Source organism: Abramis brama (genome assembly GCF_963993115.1).
Source record: "Abramis brama genome assembly, chromosome: 8".
In the NCBI taxonomy this organism is placed as follows: Eukaryota; Metazoa; Chordata; class Actinopteri; order Cypriniformes; family Leuciscidae; genus Abramis; species Abramis brama.
The window spans coordinates 39,833,775-39,857,380 of NC_139970.1; the positions used below are offsets into that span (position 1 = coordinate 39,833,775).

At 37.4% G+C, this 23,606-nt stretch overlaps 1 protein-coding gene across 6 annotated transcripts in view; it reads right to left on the minus strand.

Moving 5' to 3' along the window:
• The window catches only part of tns1b (tensin 1b), a 245,918-nt gene that overhangs the window by 216,710 nt on the left and 5,602 nt on the right, over positions 1 to 23,606 (minus strand). For 2 of the 6 annotated variants that reach the window (XM_084123220.1, XM_084123218.1), the window contains exon 1: positions 1,172 to 1,543. The exons of the other annotated variants lie outside the window; for them this stretch is intronic. In XM_084123220.1, the coding sequence (XP_083979346.1) occupies positions 1,172 to 1,186 (15 nt within the window). In that variant the 5' untranslated portion in view covers positions 1,187 to 1,543. Of the gene's footprint in view, positions 1 to 1,171; positions 1,544 to 23,606 lie in introns of those variants that run through there. 6 annotated transcript variants of the gene reach the window in all.

Genomic DNA, 23,606 nt, shown 5'->3' on the forward strand with positions numbered 1-23,606 from the left:
TTGTAGTAGTAAACAGGAACATCGTCACTGGTTTGTTGTTCTACCTGTCCTGTAGCAAACCTCACTGACATGTCGGGACTTGGAGCCGTGTTGGTTACACTTTGTATCTTTTTTTTTCCTAACCCAGATTCAGAGTCAGATAAGACAAGAGCTGAAAAACACAGCCTGAGGGGCTGTGATTTAAATATCAGTATTATCACAGTCGTAGCCTTCGTTTGTAATGTTACGGGTCATACTGAAATAACACATCATGAACCATTACCACTTTTCAACCCTAGTCAAAAAACATATTTCAAACTCAGTTTTAATACACTACTTCACTTAATAATATACAACAAAATGTATTTCCGGTCCTTATATAAACCTTAATAAATCTACATTCTCTGAAACTATAGAGGGGTCCAAACGTCTAAGGCCACTAATAAAAATACATTCTCTACTACACTCTCCATATGGATTTTTGAAATACCTTTGATTCAGATTAATTTGCTAATGAATCATTCTGACCATTCTGTGTATCATTTTGACCAATTCATTAAAAAAAACTACACTGTTCACTCACAAATCAAATATGTCCTTTTTTTTTTTCAACACAATAACAATATCTAGCTCATGGAGTATTTTACAGCAGAGCAGAACCAGGAAAATGTATTCTCACTCTAGAACTTTCTAAACATTTCCATGATTTAAGATTTTATTTGTTTCCATGGCAAAAGCAATAAATACAAATCTGACATTTCCATGTTTTCCATGATCGTACAGCAATTTTCAATTTCTACTCACTAAAGCTGCATTAATTTGACCAGAAAATACAGTGAAACGAGTAATATTTTATGTTTTCTGTTTTAAAGTGTAATTTCTTCCTGTGAATTTTCAGCATTATTACCCCAGTCTGCAAGAACATCTCATAATCTGTATAAAAAGTTTAACATGATAATTTTTAGATAAGTGACCTAGAAATAGTGCAGATGATTAAGTATGTCTTTTCTTGATTATTTCCAGAAAAAAAAAAGAAAAAAAATTTAATAAAGTCTTTTGGACAGCACTGTATATTATGTATAAAGAAAACGTCTTTTTTTTACACATTCTGTCATCAATTCTCACTAGTCTTAAGTCTGTAATGCTCCATGTCGCCCATATGGAGAGATAGAGAGGTCAACAAGCAACTCACCGTCCAGAGGGACATCGCACAGCCTTCTGTCCCGTCAGTCTAAGAAGAACCTCCAGGTGTCAACCAGTCCAACCTCACTTTTATCATACAGCTGAACTGGATTCACGGTTCTGCCTATGAGTGCATCCCAGCCCTCCTCAGCAGTGCACACTGAGAACAAGAGCCTGGATGTCTGGCCTTTGTTCTGACATATTTCCTGAGCTGCATTGTTAGCCATGGAAAGGAAACACATGCATTCTCGCACACACTTTTCTGCGAGATTCTCCTGGGGGGATGCGATCGTCAGACAACATGCAGTGTGCTAGGAGCCCAACATTGTTTTTCTTTCCTTCACGCTTTTTCCGAGGTCAAAGTTTAACCGGTGCCTCACACAGGGCTACAGTTAAAGAGAAGACTCTTAACATCCATGTTGATCATTTACAGAAGTTTCCGAGCTTGCCTGACCAGACGCCACCCACACATGGCTCTGACATGACATTATTAGAATAGGAGGCCTTATTTACATGTTCATCAACACAGTGTGTCTGACTCTACGAGGTCAAAAGCCAAGGTGTGTAAAATATAATTAGCTGCTGTCACAACACAACTCAATAAAACTGAGATACACTCAGCTCTAGTTAATCCATTTTAACATTTAAATTCATTCTGCATATTTTCCCCCAAAATGAGTGAAAATACTTTTTTTTCCAGGATTCTTTGATGTATAAAGTTCAAAAGAACAGCATTTATCTGAAATAGAAAGCTTTTGTAGCATTATAAACGTCTTTAATTTTAAAAAAAATTTAATCAATTTAATGCATCCTTGCTGAATAAAAGTATTAATTTCTTTAATTTCCTTCCAAAAAAATTTAAAAACATCTGACCTCAAACTTTTGAAAGGTAGTGTATAATGTTACGAAAGCTTTCTATTTTAGATAAATACTGTTCTTTTAAACTTTCTATTCATCAAAGAATCCTGGGGAAAAAAGTCTGTTTTCAACGTTGATAATAATAATAAATGTTTCTTGAGCATCAAATCAGCATATTAGAATGATTTCTGAATGATCATGTGACACTGAAGTCACATGTATATTTTTTTTGTATATACACACACACATACATGCATTTATTTGATCTAATAAATATAAATATATATATAAATATACAGTGAGGAAAATAAGTATTTGAACACCCTGCTATTTTGCAAGTTCTCCCACTTGGAAATCATGGAGGGGTCTGAAATTGTCATCGAAGGTGCATGTCCACTGTGAGAGACATAATCTAAAAAAAAAAAAATCCAGAAATCACAATATATGATTTTTTAACTATTTATTTGTATGATACAGCTGCAAATAAGTATTTGAACATCTGTCTATCAGCTAGAATTCTGACCCTCAAAGACCTGTTAGTCTGCCTTTAAAATGTCCACCTCCACTCCATTTATTATCCTAAATTAGATGCACCTGTTTGAGGTCGTTAGCTGCATAAAGACACCTGTCCACCCCATACAATCAGTAAGAATCCAACTACTAACATGGCCAAGACCAAAGATGAGGCTGGAAAGGGCTACGGGGAAATTGCCAAGCAGCTTGGTGAAAAAAGGTCCACTGTTGGAGCAATCATTAGAAAATGGAAGAAGCTAAACATGACTGTCAATCTCCCTCGGACTGGGGCTCCATGCAAGATCTCACCTCGTGGGGTCTCAATGATCCTAAGAAAGGTGAGAAATCAGCCCAGAACTACACGGGAGGAGCTGGTCAATGACCTGAAAAGAGCTGGGACCACCGTTTCCAAGGTTACTGTTGGTAATACACTAAGACGTCATGGTTTGAAATCATGCATGGCACGGAAGGTTCCCCTGCTTAAACCAGCACATGTCAAGGCCCGTCTTAAGTTTGCCAATGACCATTTGGATGATCCAGAGGAGTCATGGGAGAAAGTCATGTGGTCAGATGAGACCAAAATAGAACTTTTTGGTCATAATTCCACTAAACGTGTTTGGAGGAAGAAGAATGATAAGTACCATCCCAAGAACACCATCCCTACTGTGAAGCATGGGGGTGGTAGCATCATGCTTTGGGGGTGTTTTTCTGCACATGGGACAGGGCGACTGCACTGTATTAAGGAGAGGATGACCGGGGCCATGTATTGCGAGATTTTGGGGAACAACCTCCTTCCCTCAGTTAGAGCATTGAAGATGGGTCGAGGCTGGGTCTTCCAACATGACAATGACCCGAAGCACACAGCCAGGATAACCAAGGAGTGGCTCTGTAAGAAGCATATCAAGGTTCTGGCGTGGCCTAGCCAGTCTCCAGACCTAAACCCAATAGAGAATCTTTGGAGGGAGCTCAAACTCCGTGTTTCTCAGCGACAGCCCAGAAACCTGACTGATCTAGAGAAGATCTGTGTGGAGGAGTGGGCCAAAATCCCTCCTGCAATGTGTGCAAACCTGGTGAAAAACTACAGGAAACGTTTGACCTCTGTAATTGCAAACAAAGGCTACTGTACCAAATATTAACATTGATTTTCTCAGGTGTTCAAATACTTATTTGCAGCTGTATCATACAAATAAATAGTTAAAAAATCATACATTGTGATTTCTGGATTTTTTTTTTAGATTATGTCTCTCACAGTGGACATGCACCTACGATAACAATTTCAGACCCCTCCATGATTTCTAAGTGGGAGAACTTGCAAAATAGTAGGGTGTTCAAATACTTATTTTCCTCACTGTATATATATATATATATAAAACTTCTATTTTTGCACCCCTAGTGGTCAGAAATGTATTTTCCAATATGTCAGTATTGCTGTGAAGTAGATAAGCCAATGCCTTTCAAGCCAAGCCACTTAACACAGTTTCCCATGGTTACCAAGGTGGTACATCTATAAATCTGTACCCAGGCATCAAAATGGCAAAAGGCTGGCCTGTGGGAGGGGGTTAAGCACAGAGCCCGGGCCTGCATGCATTAGCTCTTCAAACCTCACTGCCATGAGCAGAATTAGCACGGGGTGAATGTGTCAGGGGTGAGAGCCACTTGAAATTTAAAGGCCAGACGGGTCACAACCCCATAACCAGCAGCGGGGGAGCACTTTAATGAATGCCCTGAACACCTCAACATCATCTCCTGGTGTTTTCAGGTTTAAATTAAAGTGTGAAAGACAGATAGAGGTGAGATACAAGGGAGAGGCTGCTCTTTTCTATGCACCGACAGGTATTAAATAACACGTCTGTGGGCAGACTTGTCACAGGACATTCTGTGAACACGTCCTCCATTAAAGGAGGTAGATTTACTGTCCCCTTGAGCGGTGACCATGTTTTCATTTGGCGAAAGCTGTGTGACATGGTGCCCTGAGGAGAGAACATCAAGCTCCTGCCTCGACGAGTCAAATTCATCTGCGCCAGCACACACACACACACACAGACACACTGTATGTGTCATTATACAAATTGATTTATGGTTTTTAATTGCTAAAGCTTTCAAGCTACATCCACAAACTTTTTTTGTAGCTTATTAGATTCATGGTTTGCCAGTAGAGAATGATGAAAAGTCCCCCAAATTCCCAATCATGATGACTGAATGCTCAGTGAAAAGTCGTATGATAACTTTGGGCGAGGAACAAAATAAATATAATTATTTATTGCAAATCTTCGCCTTCGCTGCAACTCTCTAATTACATTCTCCATTCCACATATTTGAGTTGGCGGCTGTCAATGACATCAATCCTGGTGTGACCATCATCAATGCACCATTATGGGGGGGTGGGGGTGGGGGGGGGGGGGGGGGGGGATTATAAGTGAATATCGACTTTCTGTCTGTTCCTCACCATACAGTAGGATTTCTATTAACTTTTCCAAAATCTCAGTGATTGTTCCGCAATTTTGTTTTACAATTTTTTGTTGTTACAGACAGACAGACAGACAGACAGACAGATAGACAGATAGATAGATAGATCTGAAAAAAATAGACTGCAATTTCGTTTGGTGGCACTAGTGGCACACAAATCACACACGTCATCTTTAACTACGGAATAGGTTTGTGTGTGTGATGTTGTGCGCAAGCCTGACAAGCCTTGAATTCAACAAAGTCCTGTGAAGAAGGGTATAAATAGAAGCACTCTCTCAGAACAGACTGTTCCCCGGTGCTGGTCAGCTGTGAATGTGTCAGATGTGAACTTGAGTCCTGACTGTGAGCACCTTGAGAAAATCCTGACACACACACAGCACAGGAAACACACTGTCCTCACCCACAGGAAACGTTCCAGCTAGACAGCAAAACAACCTGCTGCAGCTAACTATAGTAACCTCTGGCCCAGTCCTCCTCCTCGTAACTGGACAGGAAGTGATGTGGGCGGGACCACACGCCACTACACTGGCTCCTGAGGGACGCCATCACACCGCATAACAAACAAGTCAAACAACAGTGAAGCAATCACTAGTGGTCAGCTGAGGCACTGTGCATCTGCTGTATTGTGTCCACTTCTATTCAGATTTCAAGAGGAGTCTCCCCAATATAATGACTATATACATCAGTTACCAGACAGACAGACAGATTGATTTGTGGCTTTAGATTAATAAATAACGAATAAATGAACGAACGAATGATTCGAGTTGAATGTTTTTTCAGTTAACCTCCTCCATATGAAATAAAAAAAATTGTGGCTTTACAATAAATAAATAGTCTCATTGTCAGTATATTTTTTCAGTCAGCCTCCTATAAATCAAAAGTTTTGTGGAAAAATAAATGTGGACAAATATATACAACATGACGTTTCAAGCCAAATGTCAATCAAGTAAATTTTTTTGTAAACCTCCTATAGTGATCGATGGAAGGATAACCCCATCAAACGTTTTGTTGCTTTTACTACATATCTTTCAGATGTGACATAACTACAGTATAGCCTGTTGGCTACAAAAAAAAAAAAAGAAATAATTGAAGCCCCAATATGTCCTGCACAAAATTGCTGTTCCAATAGTCTGACCAATGGCAGACCAGTATTTGGGAAACTAGTAGAGCAGAAATCACAGACTTCACCTTTATGCAGAGTAACATTTCCAAAGCAAAACATAAACACACAAATTTCCAAAGCAAATTATAAAACGCACACACCAAACACACACTCTGGGAAACACTGAGACAATTACAGCCTGCACTGTCAATCATCGGTAAACAGAGTTAATACGTGTGAAGAACATGCAACCACATCATTAATATGTATTTATCTGTGAATGAATAGTGCTCGTTTTTTCTAAGAAAGTGTGATGACAAACGGGTAGGGCTTGTAAATATTAGTTTTTATTGAGGGCATTCAGTCCATGATTACTTGGCTTTGTGACGGTTTGCACTGGGAAACAGAGGTTTGTTTGGTGAGGGGCATTTGTGGTTGTGAAGATGCTGTGTCTTGTTAGCTATGAGATGGGTACAGAGGGGTCCGCTGATGGAGGGGAGGCCGTGGAGTGTGTGAACTCTTTAGGGGATTAGATATTTCGGCCCCTCCTGTGAAGATCTGTGTGAGCAATTACCATCACACGGACACAGAGGACCAGAAAAGAAAGAAAGATTCAGTATTACAGGAACTGGATGGATGGATGGATGGATGGATGGATGGATGGAATTATTTTTAGTAGTATTATTATTTAATTAGCATTTATTTATCATCTAATAATAAACATTGTTATAATAATAAAAAGTAGTAGTAGTAGTATCATTATATAAATAATAAATGATCATAAATACATAATTATTTATTAAATAATTAAATTGTATAAATATATAAAAAATTATACAATATATATTAGCACATTTTAGTCTATTTGAATGTATTATTTTTTTATTCATTAATACAATTATATAAAATGTGTATATATTAGTGTATTTTAGTATATTAGTGTATATATATATATATATATATTTATATATAGTAGGCTATATTTACTATATATTAGTATGTATATTGTGAAATAAGATCTGTCATTCCATACAATCCGGGGACATTCAATGGAATCCCACACACTGGCTCTGGAATCTTTACCAACAGCTTGACCACAACAATGGTGATTGTGCTTTGTTTTAACAATACCTCCACCTTGTGGCCAGTGACTAATGTCTTATTGTCTTAAGAACAACCATTAAAAAAGGCTTTACACTATAAGACACTATAAGGTGGAAGTGATTCCAATACATATGTAAACACAAACATCAAATATTTATCTCTTGCAGGTCTGTGATGTTGACTGTGTGGTCAGGTGTAGTGAGTGACTTCTGCCAGATGTCATTCACTGATCACAGAACACAAAACCATAATCATCAGTTTTCACCACCTGCTTCTCAGTCACTCCTCACCTCAGCGTCATCAGCTACTGCCTGGCGAGCACACACAAACTAGTCGTGCGTGTTAAAACACACAAGATGCAGTTCTTAGCCTTGTTCCTGCAATAAATGAAACAACAGTGAGGAACGCCACAGCCTGTTAATGCCTGATTGTTAATGCTTTTGGTTGACAGATATAATAAAATTTGTATGGGTCATTCCTGTTACGCTGTACCTGTTGAACTCTGAACACTAAAACTTTATGAATTATAACTTGATTGTTTACACAATAGCCTAAAAAAATGGAAATAAAGTTAGTCATTAGCATGTAGCTAGTCTCAGACGTTTCAGACACGGACCGTTGGCTGAACGTCTGATGCACAAGGCACACAAAATTAGAAAAACTTCAGGAGTTTTGAAGTCGTCATCTGCGTCTCATGGTCTCTAACGGTCTACAACAAAGCCGTCGTGACTCCAAACCCCCTCATGGAAAAAGAAAGCCGTCGTGTTTACAGCTGTGACGAACGCTTATGATCTACTAAACGCTGGATGGACTGTGTGAACTTCACGGCATATACTCTTTAAAATATGTCCAAGAGTTTTACAAGCTGGACTGGTATTATAGGGATATCAACTTTTGATTCTGAACAAAACAATCTGTGATTGGTTGTTTTACATGTCAGTCAGATCTCATAAAGGGCGGTCCTTGGCCAGTGAAAGCTGCTATCTGTCGCTAGCTTGAAGGTCTGGCTAGACTAGCATGTAACTTACATGAGGATCTCAACAAGTTCATTTTCTTAATCAAATTCTGAAATTACTGATTTCTGTAATTATCTTTTAAAGTTAAACATTTAACTAAAATCTGTAAATTGTGAAAAGAACATTTTATCCAATTTATTAAATCACATATGATGAGCACATTAAATATATTGCATAGTAGGAATGACCCTAATGTTACAGCGTCACCCGTGAATAAAAATAAATTAAAAAAAGATGAAAGAGAGAAAGAGGTGTTTTGACTTTCTGTGGCACCACAAAAAGGCTGGAATGAAGCTCAGTTTATTTTTCTTTATTGCAGAAGAGCTTTGAAGTCTCTAGACATCAGATAAACACTATACAACCGTACATCTGGAGATGACTAAAAAACACTATGGAAAACATGCCATGGGCCTCTCAGACCAAAGAAAGCACTTTACACCGCACACGGTTTACTGAAATTAGCAAAGTAGATCTCCAGCATTCAAGATTATAATTACAGTACTGCTACTCAGACACTTCATAAAGCGTTTTAATCCTCCAATATTGAGCATTCGCAGTCTCGGTCCTGGTGATGGATACACAGGCCTCTTCTGCTTGACAGATTCTATTAAAACAGCCGACAGGCTTATTTGCAGTTGCCATACAAAAGGAAAAGCCTCATCGGCTGTAAACCTGAAGTCCCTCTCTGAAGTCAATCACGCGTTTGGGTCAAAGACACGCGCGTCTGGCTGAAGGTGACCTTCAGTGATTGTGAACAGATAACAGCAAGCGCTGATAGCTCTGTTCATATGTTTGTCAACCGATCTGACCTTCATCACACAGCAAATCCTACAAATCTTACATAAAATTATTATAAAGTACAGTTTTAGCCTATAGGTAGGGAAATGTAATTATCTTTCACATTTCAATTACATTACATTGATAAGACAAATTCAGATTTGAATCTTAACATTAGGAATGCATGATATATCAGCCACCATATCGGTTTCAGCCGATACATATTAATTTTTAATGTTATGCTTATCAGACCGATAAGAAAATTTAGCAGATATATTAAAGTTGATAAATAATGGATTACTTCTTTCAGCTGAGACACATCAGATGTGCACTTTTGAATGGCTTGAAATATGATTGGAATCACTCCGAAAAGGAAAATACAGTTAAGTGCAATGTGCATCGCAAGTCTGTCATATTGGCAAAATAAAATTTTGAAAACACTATTGTGAAGGAAGTTTGTGAATTCTTTGTTCGCCCATGTTTTAGCGCGCTGTTACAGCATAAATTGTGACATTTACCCGTGACCATCTTTAGCTTCGACACATGCAGCTCAAACAGCAATGCTCGATATTAATAAATGTGATTGTGACAGTCATATACATAACATTATATACATAACATTATGAAAACACTATTGTAATAAAACATTGTGAATTCTTTGGGTTTAGTTGACGTACAACGCAGTTACGGGAAGAGCGCATCAACAACAGGAGTTATACATTACTATCATGTAACTTAGTTCAACTTCACTTGTGCATTAGCTTAATTTTGTGCAAATATAAGTTGAAATATTATGTTTATTTTGTATAAACATCTGAATAATTTTGTTAATTTACCCACTAACATGGCGTTTCAGTTTAACGGTGTTCATTAAGCTCTTCAGCTTCAGCGCACGCAGCTCAAACAGCAATGCTGATATTTGAAACAGTAATATTAATTTAATAACATTGATGCATTATTAATAATAACTAATATTTTTATTTTTCTCATATTATTATCAACAGTATATGTCTGAATTAAAATAAAATTATAGTCCATGCATAGGCTATTTCATTGTATTTATCCATGGCACATGCATTTTGAATCTTTATATGTGTTTTCCAATGACTTGTTTGCATTTTTTTTCTTTGTAAGGCAATAGATTTGTCTTTTCCTTTTTCTTTTTTTCTTCTTTTTTTTTTTACAAAGAAAGTTGGTCATAGGAGTGTAAAATTAAGGAATCTTACACTGGTTCAAAATAGGCTACTGTATTATATATGTTTGATTTATGTAGAAGTGCTTGGTTCTTCCAAATATAAAGAATTATCGGTTAAAAGTATCTGCGAAAATGTTCATATCAGTGCATTCAGGTCTGCTTAATGAGACGTAAAACAGCTGTTTAAGCCTCAAAAACAAATATCACATAGACAAATAGAGTACAATTATTTTTATTTTTTTTAAACAACCCAACAGAGCCAACAAGAAAAAAATACTGTTGATTTTCAGAATAAAAATAAATCAAGAAAATAATATAAAATAAAATCCAACAGTGTTGGCAAGAAAACAAATAAATATGGAAGTCTGTTTCAGATAAATAAAACAAAACAAAATTAAATTAAATGTAATTTCTTACATGTAATTGGGTTTCATCTATTTTATTTGTTGCTCTTAGGCAGAAACAGGCTTTCGTAGCTAAAGGACCAGAGTTGACTGAAAGGTCATTTCCAATCAGATTGTTGTCTTGACAGCACACAGTGTGCATTATCTGTATTACGCTTATGTTTATTGAGATCTACATTAATTGCTGAATGAGAAGGCACTGCCACACCACCTTTTGGCTGCTGACTTGAGTGTGTCATCTCAGCAGCGAGCTGGGTGAGCAGAAGACTTGTATAGTCTGATAAGCCCTTTTTATCATAGAAGTGTTAGATCAAAGGCACACAGGTGTAAAACACACCTGAATAGGTTCTATAAAGCAGCACAAATAATCTTTGTCTGTCTGGCATCAACAGCCACGCACATGTCTGCATCAAAACAAATGCTTTCTTCACAGATCATATCTTCATCATCTCCAGATGGTCTGTGTTACAAAAATTCAAGAATGAACTCATATGAACGTTGAGCACAGTACTACTCTGACATGACTGTAATTATAGATTATAAAAATGCATTAACTGAATTTCTTGACTTTCTTTTTTAACTCTTAACTACTGAAAGACAAACATTTCTATACTATAGTTCTTTTAGTGTGTTCACACTTGTAGTTCGGTTCACTTGGTTTCATTTAGTCCTGGTCTGCTTAGCGTTCACATTGGCATTTTAACATCGAACCTAAAGATACCGGACCTAAAGGCATGGGATGTGTTCACAATCTGTTTGGTCGGCTTTTATTACATGGAACTTACCGAACATCCAAAACAACGCTGTGTATGTGTGTAGCCAAAATATGATGGTATTTTGACCAGCTAAGAACTCGTGAAGAGCTTATAAAATGCGTAAAGGAGTCAAAACAGCAGCAGGAATCCCTCCATCACACACACAAACAAAGATCTGCAGTGAGGAGACGCAGTTCTGATGTAATGGGCAACATCATGACTATGAAGAGAAAAAAACAGGTTTGCTTCAGCATTCATATTTCAGTCGAACTGCACCAGAGTTCGTTTGGAAGCAGATCAAGACCCACATTTTCAGGGGTCTCAGTCCACTTGTTTGGTGCACACCAGGGTTCAGATGGCAGCGTTCCCACGTATTCAAATAAACCACACTAACAGAGCAATCGCACTAGGGTTCGTTTTAATCCAACCAAACATGCCAAGTGTGAACACACCTTTAATATACACCCTCTTAGAAACATGAAAGTCATGGCATGAGACCCTGAAAAAGAAAGCAGCAAGCTATACAAAAATACATTCCAAACCCAAAAGTCCAAGCTTATGTACAATTACAAAAAGAGTGCAAAAGGAAGGTTGATTTATCTGTACTCAAGTAGACAAAATGACCAGAATGCTCATCTCTAGTAGGGCCACACTCACACAAGTTCTTCTGTGAAGAGAAAAGCCTGCGGCAAGTACAGCACAAACACAAAGAGCATGATCTTATTCCGTGCCTCATCAGGCTACTTTGAATTCCTCAAGGCACATAATTACACAGACTACAATGACCTTAGAGATTCACAACTGACCAATGAACAATGCATTGCTTTGTTCACTAAACAATTGTCGCTATGTGAATGTGAGATATCCTCACACATTTCCCCACAGCTATCAGAGAAAATAGACGCTCCAGCTCATGTTACAATCAGAGCAACATGTTCGCTCTATAAAGAGAGATCAGGATGACAACATGACACATGTGTGTTAATTACAGAGGTGTGGCACACTTGTGCTTTCCCTTTGCATTGCATGTACTGCAACCTGATTCAGTTTGGGTAATCCCAAAGTTTAGTGCAAGTTTCTAAACATACAGTGCATCCAATGTAGTCATATTCATTAACAAATTACTTTTATGAGACTATTCTTTTAATGAATCATTCAAAAAGACAACACTTTGACAGGTCTGAATCAGTCTGATGAATCCTTCACTTAATTGACTCACTGAATCAGACAGAGCAGCAAATGAATCAACATCTGACTCACTTAATGAACTGCAGTGTGTAAAGCTGTGAGCACACTGTAAGATTCATATTTACAACTGTTGCTTGTTGGACTGTATGAATATGATCCCAGCTGCAAGCCATGTCACACTAGGATCTCAGTTGTCATTAATGTCAAAATGTACGGCAGTCAAGACGCATTTAAAAAACGGACACAAGCAAGAAGACTCATCTGGGGTTTTACGTCATCAGTCCAGCATTTACATGCGGGATAGAAATGGTGGCTAGCAAACAAAAACAATCTCTAACATTAAAGGGATAGTTCACCCAAAAATGTATTTATTTAACCTGAACTTGTTCAAAACCTGTATGAGTTTCTTTCTCCTGTTGAACACACAGGAAGATATTTTAAAGAATGTTGGTAACTAGACAGTTTACTGTAGCCATTAACTTCCATAGTATTTTTTTCCTACTATGGAAGTCAATGGCTACAGTCGACTGTCTGAGCGTTTTCTGTCCCTCCATTGACAGCTACGCAACTACCACTTTCAAGCCTCAGAAAGGTAGTAAATACACCATAAAAGTAATCCATGTGACTCCAGTGGTTTAACCTCAATTTTATGAAGCAAAAAAACTAAAAAACTAAAAAAACAAACATAATTGACCACTTTATTTACAAACCACTGGAGTCACATGGATTACTTTCATGATGTCTTTATTACCTTTCTGGGGCTTAAAAGGAGCAGTTGTGTAGACTGTCAATGGAGGGATAGAAAGCTCTCAGATTTCATGAAAAATATCTTCATTTGTGTAAAAAATTATAAAAAATGTACAAAAATCTGGTACACAGTAACTAAAAAATTTGCCTTGTTCTGCACTTCCGATATGCATTTTAACGCAGTTATGTGAAAAGTCAGAATTAAGAACTTTTGAATAAGATTCCATCACGCTTCTTTGGTATTTCTCCACTAGGACTCAGAATTCCACTGTACATAATTTCCTCTTTTACGGAATGTGGAAGTCTGCAAACCTATCCTTTAAAAACAGTCCGTGCAAGTCAACTAAAATTATCTGCCTTGGCTTGTTACAACATTTCACACAACGTGAAATGGAAAGAAAAAAGTGGGACTTTCTTCCTGTGCGTATTCAAAGTAAATGCAGCATGTCAGACCAAGGGATATAGTATGATCCCTGAGAAAAACAACCCTCTCCCAGAGTTAAAAAAAAACAAAACACATGAGACCAACCTGGATGGCCATACCCCTCTAATTACCTCATGACTCAACAGTCGTCTCCTCTACAAGAACAAGAAGGCTCTAGAACTGGGTGATCCCTAACATCAGCAATGTGGCATATCGGTCTAAATGTGATGAGCTTTATGAGAGCATTGCACCCTGTCCATCACCCCACAGGCCTTTGAGAATCCACAAAAGCAGACGAGCAGGACGTCCTAGGAGTTCCTGGTTGCCAAGTGCGATTGACTCAGCTCTTTGCCAAGTATTAGAAAGCCTACAAGAAAATCCCTCCACTAGGAAAGTGTCAACAAACATCAAGAATAAAAGCCACATTCATCAACAGACAAAAAGACAGAGCTGGACGGAAGCGACTGCGTAGAATCTACATTCTGTCCATTCCATGCAACAGGCTTGAGCCAAAAGAGGTGTTTAAGTCAGACAAGCCTTGTTATACCCCCACAAAGAGAGCATGCAAGCGTAACTCTGGGAAAAAAATACAGTTGCCCTTAACCCTTAATCGATCATGTGGACTGTCATTTCATCCTCAAAGCGATGCCCGAGCTGCATTAAAGTAGCTTTAAGTGACTGTATTAAAGTCTTTTGTACTCCATTATCTTCTGTTGACAGAGTCTTTGTGAAGGGGTTTCTGCATCAGTGGGTCTGTAATGTCCTGAAAGCCAGACTCTGAAAGAAATATCTGACCATCCCAGAGTTCTGCTGCTCGTAGTGCCTCACTCACACCGCATCGCCTTGCAAACCCCAACCTGAACTGCGACATGAAGTTTTTAGGGCTTTCAATGTAGCATATTGACAAAAATAATAAAATAAAATAAAATAAAATAAAATAAAATAAAATAAAATAAAATAAAAACAGTGCTAGATTTATGTTCAATGATATAGAAATAAAGCAAATATATTGACAATATTCAAACAATACTCTAAAGTCAATAAAGACTTTAGGTGCTTTTATGGCTAATAAATAAACAAATAAATTAAAAAAATGTATTATGTGATAAAAAAAAATATTTGTAAAATATTCTTATTTATTGAGTCCTCGAACCTCAGTTTGAAATTCCTCAGTTTAATGCTTTTGAATGATCTTAATTTGGGGAGCTTTTCTCACCAAATATGGGGTAATTGACCAGAATAACGTAATATTTGAAGTTTTAATCGATTGACAACCAACCCTAGATTTTTTTCTCAAGTGAATGAAATCGGTAAGGTGCAAATCCCTTTCTCAGCTTTCAGCAGATTGTCAAGATTTTGACGTCAAGCAACCTATAATTTCCTTCTGCTCAAGCCAAGCGTGAACATTGGGAAATTGGAAAAACGATATCCTCAAATCGGTCTCATTCACACAGGCCTTCAGTGAAGGAATGAAGTAATCTGAAGCGTACAGTCCTTTGTGTTGGCATTCCCTTCACTTACACTCCACTGGCAGCTTAAACATCACTAACTCATGTAACTCTAGCACATATTTGTCATCCTGTAATCTAAAAGTCAGCTAAACCTTAGAGGATCTTATTTAATCAAACACTATCAGATGCCTATTATTATCTGCTTTTGAACTTGCAACTAGTAGAATGAAACATGTTAAACATGTTAACAAATTGAGGATCAGAATTTCCCTTTAAGAAATGCATTGGTTCGGCTGGAATCTATTCAACCTTCAGCAGTCATTCTGAAAGTAAACTTTTTTTTTCTATCATATAAAAGTATAAAAAGTTGTCTTTTCTCACCATAGTAACCACAGATATTTCTTTGGGACTCTCACAAGTGTGTGTGACAACTATATAAGGCTGGGAGTTGTTAGGGATTTTTTCCAATTCCACTTAAAGTTCCTTGTCCTAACAAGATACTAAACAAAAATTCTTTACTATTCTGGATAATGGATTATAAACAGCCCCGTTCACCAATGTTTCCATATTTCTGTCAAAGATGGAGTTTGGGTTCCTTGCCACTGTCACCTTACTTGCTTAGTTGGGGAACTGAGCTGGATGATAACATCACGGTTCTCTGCAGAGCTGCTTTATAGCCGAAATGAACTCATTCAAGTCAAATCAAGTCACCTTTATTTCTATAGCAGCTTTACAGTGTTAAACAGAATTCAAATCTGCTGTAAACCAGCTCTAAAAGGACAGAAAACAGACATTATTCAGCTGAAATCAGTTCAGTGTTGATTCAGTTTGGTTCAATAACTGTGAAAAGTTCATCAAAATATGGAATTCAATATGGAGTTCAATTCAGCTTAATAGGCTATAAAGCAGCTGCAGAAAACAGTGATGTCATCATCAAGCTCAGTTCAGTTCAGTTCTTACTCAGTCTTACTAGTCGAGTCAATAATACTGCTGAACATTAAGTGTCCCCAACTAAGCAAGCCATTCCATAATTTATGAAATTCACACAGTTATTGAACTGAAACAACACTGAATATCCTTGAAATCAAGGATTAAAAGTTGCTCACTCGATCTTGGACCATCACACAGGGTACACACATTTGTATATAGGCTACTACATACTTCAGAAGACAAAACAGTTGTTAGATCCTCAAAGACTTGTTTAAATTATATATATAAATGCAAATTCACTAAATGATGACATATGGAAAGATTATTATAGCGTTTGCATTTTTATTATTAGACAGAACTGTTTAACAAAGACAGAAAAGAAATGAAGACAGAGAATGAGCAATTCTCAATGTCTAATGTTTTCAAAATAAAAGTCCAACTTATGACACTTAAGAGGACAAACCAAAAAACTAGATACAGTCCCTGACAAAAGTCTTGTCGCTTATCTATTTTGTAGAAACACCTGCTATTAACCTGACTTTTAATTAATCAATTGGTGTTAGAAATAGCTCATATGAAAAGCTAAAACCCTCCCAAATGATGTTTAATGCACTGAAATAAATTAGTTTCACTGAAAAAAGATTTATCATTTAATCAAGACAGAAAGGTCAAATTTTGGCAAGACAAAAGTTTTGTCGCCTATACAGAAATTGAACAAATTTACTGCAAATACAAAAATATGTCAGCAAATTAAGTAGTGGTGCTGTGAGATCCAAATTTAATATCTTGTATGACTTCCATGAGCTTTGCATGCGGTTTGGCAAGGATTCATACAATTTATTGATGAAGTCATCAGGAATAGCAAAGAAAGCAGTCTTGCATGCCTCCCAGAGTTCATCAATATTCTTTGGTTTCGTCTTCCATGCTTCCTCTTTCATCCTACCCCACATATGCTCAATGATGTTCATGTCTGGTGACTGGGCTGGCCAATCCTGGAGCATCTTGATCTTCTTCGCCTTGAGGAACTTTGATGTGGAGATGGAAGTATGCGATGGAGCACCATCCTGCTGCAGAATTTGGCCTCTTTTATGGTTGGGAATATAAGAGGTAGCTAAGATTTCTTGGTATTTTAGGCTATTGATGTTGCCTTCCACCCTGCAGATCTCTCGCACACCCCCATACTGGATGTAACCCCAGACCATGATTTTCCCGCCACCAAACTTCACTGTTTTCTGGGTGAATCTCGGATCCATGCGGGCTCCAGTAGGTCTCCTGCAATATTTGCGGCGACTGTGGTGTAATTCAACAGAAGATTCATCTGAAAAATCCACCTTCTGCCACTTTTCCAGCGTCCATCCTTTTAGCAGGCTGTGGGCCTTGGCAAATGCCACACGGTTTTTCAATTGTCTTTTGTTTAGTGCTGGCTTCTGGGCACTGATTCGACCATGGAGGCCATTTCGAGACAGAATCCGACAAACTGTTCTGGTTGACACAGGGACTTCAGAGGTGACCAGGTCTTGTGGAGCTCTGCTGCAGTGGAAAATGGGCTGGCCTTGGATTTTCGAGCCAACAAACGGTCCTCTCGAGCAGTTGTCTTGCGGGGTCTGCCTGACCTGGGCTTGTCAAAAACATCTCCAGTGTCTTCAAATGTTTTTTTTATCCTCTGTACTTGACGCTGAGACACATTGAAGGTGTCTGCCACATCAGCAGTGGATCTGGTCTTCAGCCTCTTGATAATCAAAACTTTAGTCTCAGGGTGAATCTTAGGCATGTTTGCAGAGGTCTAGTTGCAGTTGATGTGAAGGTCTAGTGTACTGGGGTTGTTTTTATACACACCTGAGACCTAATTGATCCATTATTAGTCACAGGTGAAGATCATATGACAAGGCGACAACACTTATGTCTTTGCAAAAATTGACTCAATGGGCTTTACCAAGCTGTGAATATTAGAATACTTTTTGACAGTTTCGTTTTGCACTGAAACATTATTACAAAAGCTGTTGGGATTAAAATAAGCCATTTCTTGTAAAAAAAATCTTGATTAGAAATATATTTCAGCGGCACTGCAGGTCAATTTGTACACAAGCGACAAGACTTTTGTCAGGGACTGTATATATGCCTTGGAAACATAATAGGTGTCCACTAAAGGAAACCCAAGGGTATTTGATGAACTTTGCATGATGAAGTTTGCATTATTGATTGATATTTTGCTGTTTATTACTGTGAAGCTGCTTTAAGACAAACAGTATTGTATAAAGCGCTATATAAATAAAGGTGAATTGACTAAAAATGTTATCTATAGGAAGCTCACTGGGTTTCATGTTTACACTGCCTGGATCACAGAAATGTTTTCTAGTGAAAAGAGAGAGACAGTTTGACCTTTCAAACGTAATCTTAACTTTAAATAAATATTAATGCGGTATGACAGATAACCTCAGGTAAGCAAGTATGCCCAAACACAAAAAGTGTCAGTCCACGTACGTATGTGTTCAGAGAGGTCTGCCAGGGGTCAGGTATAGTTCCTGAAGCATTGATACTTTCATTACAGTATGGAGGGAGTGGCGCAGAGGTCAGTGGTACTCTACACAGAGAACACACTGTTTTCTGCAGGCCAGCAGGACACTGGAATGTGGGGAGGGATTGTGGGTAACTTTCACTGCACCGCATACCTTATCAGATAATTACAGAGCGGAGGTGGGAGGGGAAACCCTGCTGGCGGTCTGTCACAACGCAAACCAGGCGGTACTGTGTCGAACAGATCTGTGCTGTTGTCCCAACACTAATGCATAGGAAGTGACACTTCATTCAATTGAGTGATTCAGAGAATATGGGCTCGCTTCATACTAACATATGACTATTTCTATTTGTACAGCAAAGAAATGGCAAGAAAAAATGACTTGAAAAATAAAAATAAAAAAATAAAACTTAATTACTTACTTAAATTGAATTTTAAAATGAAAACTTAAAAAAAAACAAGTAAATAAAAAAATAATTCAAAATAGTAATAAAACTGTAATATCTTAATGACACTAAAATAATGTCACAAGCTGCACGCAAAAACAAACCTGAACAGGAATCACACTAAAAGCTTAATCAGTCTGAGGAATGATTCACTGAATCAGTTGGAACGGTTACTGAATCAACATCTGACACACTGAACAGAAAGCTACTGTATTGTCACTTCCCATGATATCTGTCTTGAAATGAAGGAGTCTTATGTTCAAAAATGACCAAATTTTTTATTTTTATTTTAATGACATGATTGTCCAATATTTTAGTTTGTTAATGTTTTTTATTTTATATTTTATATTTTTAGGGGATTTTATGGTACTGAAATATGTTTATGCAGTAGTTATAATCCATTTATTCACTTTTTGAGCATGGACCTGGAAATGAAATTACCATCTTAAACGGTCATAAATCTGTAATGCTTTGGAGCATAGACTTATTTTGGTCTCTTTTTAAAGAAGACACTTGGCAGAGTATTTATGAAGTGAAAAAAGTGCACTTGAAAACATTTTACATTCAATGTTATGAAAAATAAAATTGTAAATTTTTATATGAAATACATATTTTCCAAAACACTTTTTACTCTAAAACTGTGAGAAATTCAAAGCCATAAATCTAAACAAGCTGTGTTCCAAATCTGAGTATGATATCTAAAAAATTACCTTTCAGTAATACAGTATTATGTTTGGGTGCAGTACCAAACTTTCCAATAAATGAAATTTGTCTCCCATTCATTTCCAATGTGAACAATACAAGTGTGACTTTTTACTTTTTCGAATGTCCATGATTTGTGTGTGTGTGTGTGTGTGTGTGTGTGTGTGTGTGTGTGTGTGTGTGTGTGTGTGTGTGTGTGTGTGTGTGCGTGCGTGCATGTATGCGTGCGTGTGTGTGTGTGTGTGTGTGTGTGTGTGTGTGTGTGTGTGTGTGTGTGTGTGTGTGTGTGTGTGTGCGCAAGTGCCAAAACCTTTACCTAGTTTCGTACCATTCTGATGGAGTAAAAAATTCTAAAATAAATAAATAAATAAAGCAAAATGATTTGGTCAAAAATTACCAAACAGCACCAGAATATTCTAAAGGCAAAAACACAATTTAATGCAGGGGTTTTCACAGCACCTAAATATATATATATATTTTAAAAATATTATTGTTTTCAAATTTTCCATGGAGCCTTATGAGTAACGGACTGAATCAACCGTTTGAAACCCCCAGCTTTAAAGTTTTTGAATTATCAAAACCAAACCCCACTTTTTCACTTATTATTATTTTTAAACAAAAGTGGGAAGCATAAAGTGTAATATACACAGTTCATTCATTCACTAAGAAGTTACTAATGCATACTGAGCATAACCTATGGCTAGCAAAACACCTAATCACTTTTTCGTATTCTTAACCTTGAGACAGTTCATGTAGCCATTTTGCTATGAATAAAAGCATAGTAAAGTTTGGAGAGGAACACAATAGCACCATGCCTAATTTATATAATTCTATCTAGAACATAAACTAACTGAATGAAACCCACTAGGCTGCAATTGTTCAAATGATGGAACAAATTTCACAGTTTGTTGGCTTGCGTCCTATCTGCTCTCTGCTCTCTGGAACAGGCCAAAATAACACCGGCACAATGGAAAGTTTGTGATCCGACAAGCAAATATTATTTTACATGGACTTCAAATGGATACAGGACCAGTATCAAATTTGGCTTTCAGAAATGCAAGGCATGTTACAATATGTGCTTCTCATTAGTAACTGACTGAAGTTTGGTGGGTTATGAACCTTGAGGGTTATATTTACTTTGTAAACCCTGTCATGTATTGGACGAGCGGCTCTTTGTTAAAATGATTGTCCATTTCAATACTCTACAAGCAATAAAAATCCTTCTTCCCCTCATGCTAAGCCTGGCATTGTGCTACACTTCTATTTCCTCTCAACGTTAACAAGCGTGACATGCTAGTCCACAAAGAAGACTCAAACCCAGGTGTTACACAACATTCGTTCTTCAGAACAACGCTTCACAAACGCTGAGGGGGAGGGCTGAGAACAGGGGGGACTTTCTTTCTATCTCTTACTTCCTTTAAAAAACCTACCACCAATGAATCTGCAAGAATAAGCCAATCCAACACAAAGAGCAATACAAAAGCTTCAACCATAATAAAACATAAAAAAAAAAAAAAAAAAAATTGGTTTAAATGCTACAAGTGAATGTTGGCATCACAACATTATGATGCACAGATTGACAATGGATTTTCAAATTTAGATTTGCTAAAGCTCACATTTAACAACATTATTAAATTAATTTTTTAAAGATCAACTTTAAATGAGAGTTAGATGAGGTAATCTAAGGGTACGTTTACACGACAACGATATACTAAAAACGGCAAAGATTTGCCTCCCCCCTCCCGCCTTTGCATTTTTCGTGTACAGCCGTCAACTCGCACAGATCCACAAACACGACTGAAAATGCTGTATTCTGCTGCCAGGACTTCTATAGACTGAACACGTAACATGCATGCGCATGATGATACTGTTTTCAAAAATTCGTGTTTTTGTCGTTTACACAGAGAAAATAAGAGTAGAGTTTTCAAAAACTTGAACTTTGAACTTTGAATTTTTAAATTAATAATACAATGTTTTGTTGGGCATAAAGTTTTAAATTTAGTCTTTGATTTTAATATGTATTAAATAATATTATATATATTTAAGACTTAATAAAATCAAATTGTGTGTGTGTGTGTGTGTGTGTGTGTGTGTGTGTGTGTGTGTGTGTGTGTGTGTGTGTGTGTGTGTGTGTGTGTGTGTGTGTGTGTGTGTGTGTGTTCAATGTAAAAAAAAAAAACTTTAAAAAGTACATGATATTTGAAAAAAAAAGGCTTACCTTACAAAATATGCAAACATTCAAAATATATGTAAGGGAAATGTGCATCAAAATTTTGTTGCAAATGTGATTGTTTTGGTTGTTGTTGTTGTTGAAAGACTGAACACAACAATTGAATTTTCAAAAATGTAAAACAAAAAAATGGGCAAAAAAAAATCTCAGGTATGTCGTTTGTGCTTATTCTCAGAGCAATTTTCATACTACGTATGAAATGTAATGTATAATAAAGTAATGTTTAAATTGCATGTAATATAGAAAATCTAGTATCAAGCTAATCATTTTAACTGAACAAATCTCTATCTTTCTCACGAACACCCCAACCTCTTTAATTGGTTTTTGATTAGACAGCCTGTGTAGGAGCGGGACTGCGACCTAAAAAACTCCATCGGATGCTAAGATCCATCGCAAAGCCAATTAATCAGTCAGAACACTGAGAGATCCAAGACTGCACACTTTCCCCTACGACAAGAAATCTATTACAATCCCTATAGATTTGCCTCAGCTGCCAAAAACCGTACAGTGCGCACCCAGAGAGATCACTCTGACAGGTAGAGTTTGACCTGTTCAATCTATGTGTAGCTAGAGGCTAAGGGTCTAAAAATAAAAGAAGGCATTCATGGAGAAACAAACATGACATTGACCACAAAGTTAGAGATGAGCGCCATTAAAAAAGAAAAAAGAGGGGCGAGGCACAACTGAAGATGACTTTTTAACCGGCACATGTTCCTACACCTGACTGGCCATGTTTTTCACTCAGGAACCTTTTGTGTCCAGCACAATCGCTCTGCGATAGCACAAAAGCCCAGGCAGCCGTGTGTGGAATGGCTGAATGGCGTTATTGGGGAGAGAAGCTCGGCCCTTTAGATGTTCTCTGCGGCAGTCGGACAGGAATACTGCGAGCGAGCGCTGAGATAAGACCAAAACATTGAGCTGAATCCCTGACAGGAGGGAATGTGTTTCAGCTGGGCGCTGACAGATCATCCAGAATATTCCAGTGGGATGGGAATGGCGTATAAAAACAGCAAACACTTGCCAAGAGTCATCTGAACTCTGAAAACAAGTCCCCGTTTCAAAAAGAGGCATGATTAAAAGGAATAAAAATGAAAAATGTATCATTATTTTATTTTTTTTAACCAGGTAGGTCAGTTGAGAACAAGTTCTCATTTACAACTGCGACCTGGCCAAGACAAAGCAAAGAAGTGCGACAAAAACAACAGCACAGAGTTACACATGGGAAATAAACAAACGTAGAACGTACAGTCAATAACACAATAGAAAATCTATATACAGAGCGCAAATGTAATGCAAAATGCAGTAAGGTTAGGAAGATAGGACAATAAATAGGCCATAGTGGCGAAATAAATGACAGATTAGCATTAACACTGGAATGATGGAATATTTGTTTACTCTCGTCATTCTAAAGAATCTTCATGCAGGTCTTTTGCACACAGTGACAGACCAAAAATTCTCACACAAATTCTCACATTAGGTGTTTACATAATTGATGACTTACAGTAATTGTGCATTTTATCTTGTGTTAATAATGATAGAAATCTCATTCGTTTAAAGCACCACTAGTTGCAATAGATTTGAAATCTTTAATTTTTTTTGAGCAGCCTGACTAGGCCGGGTAT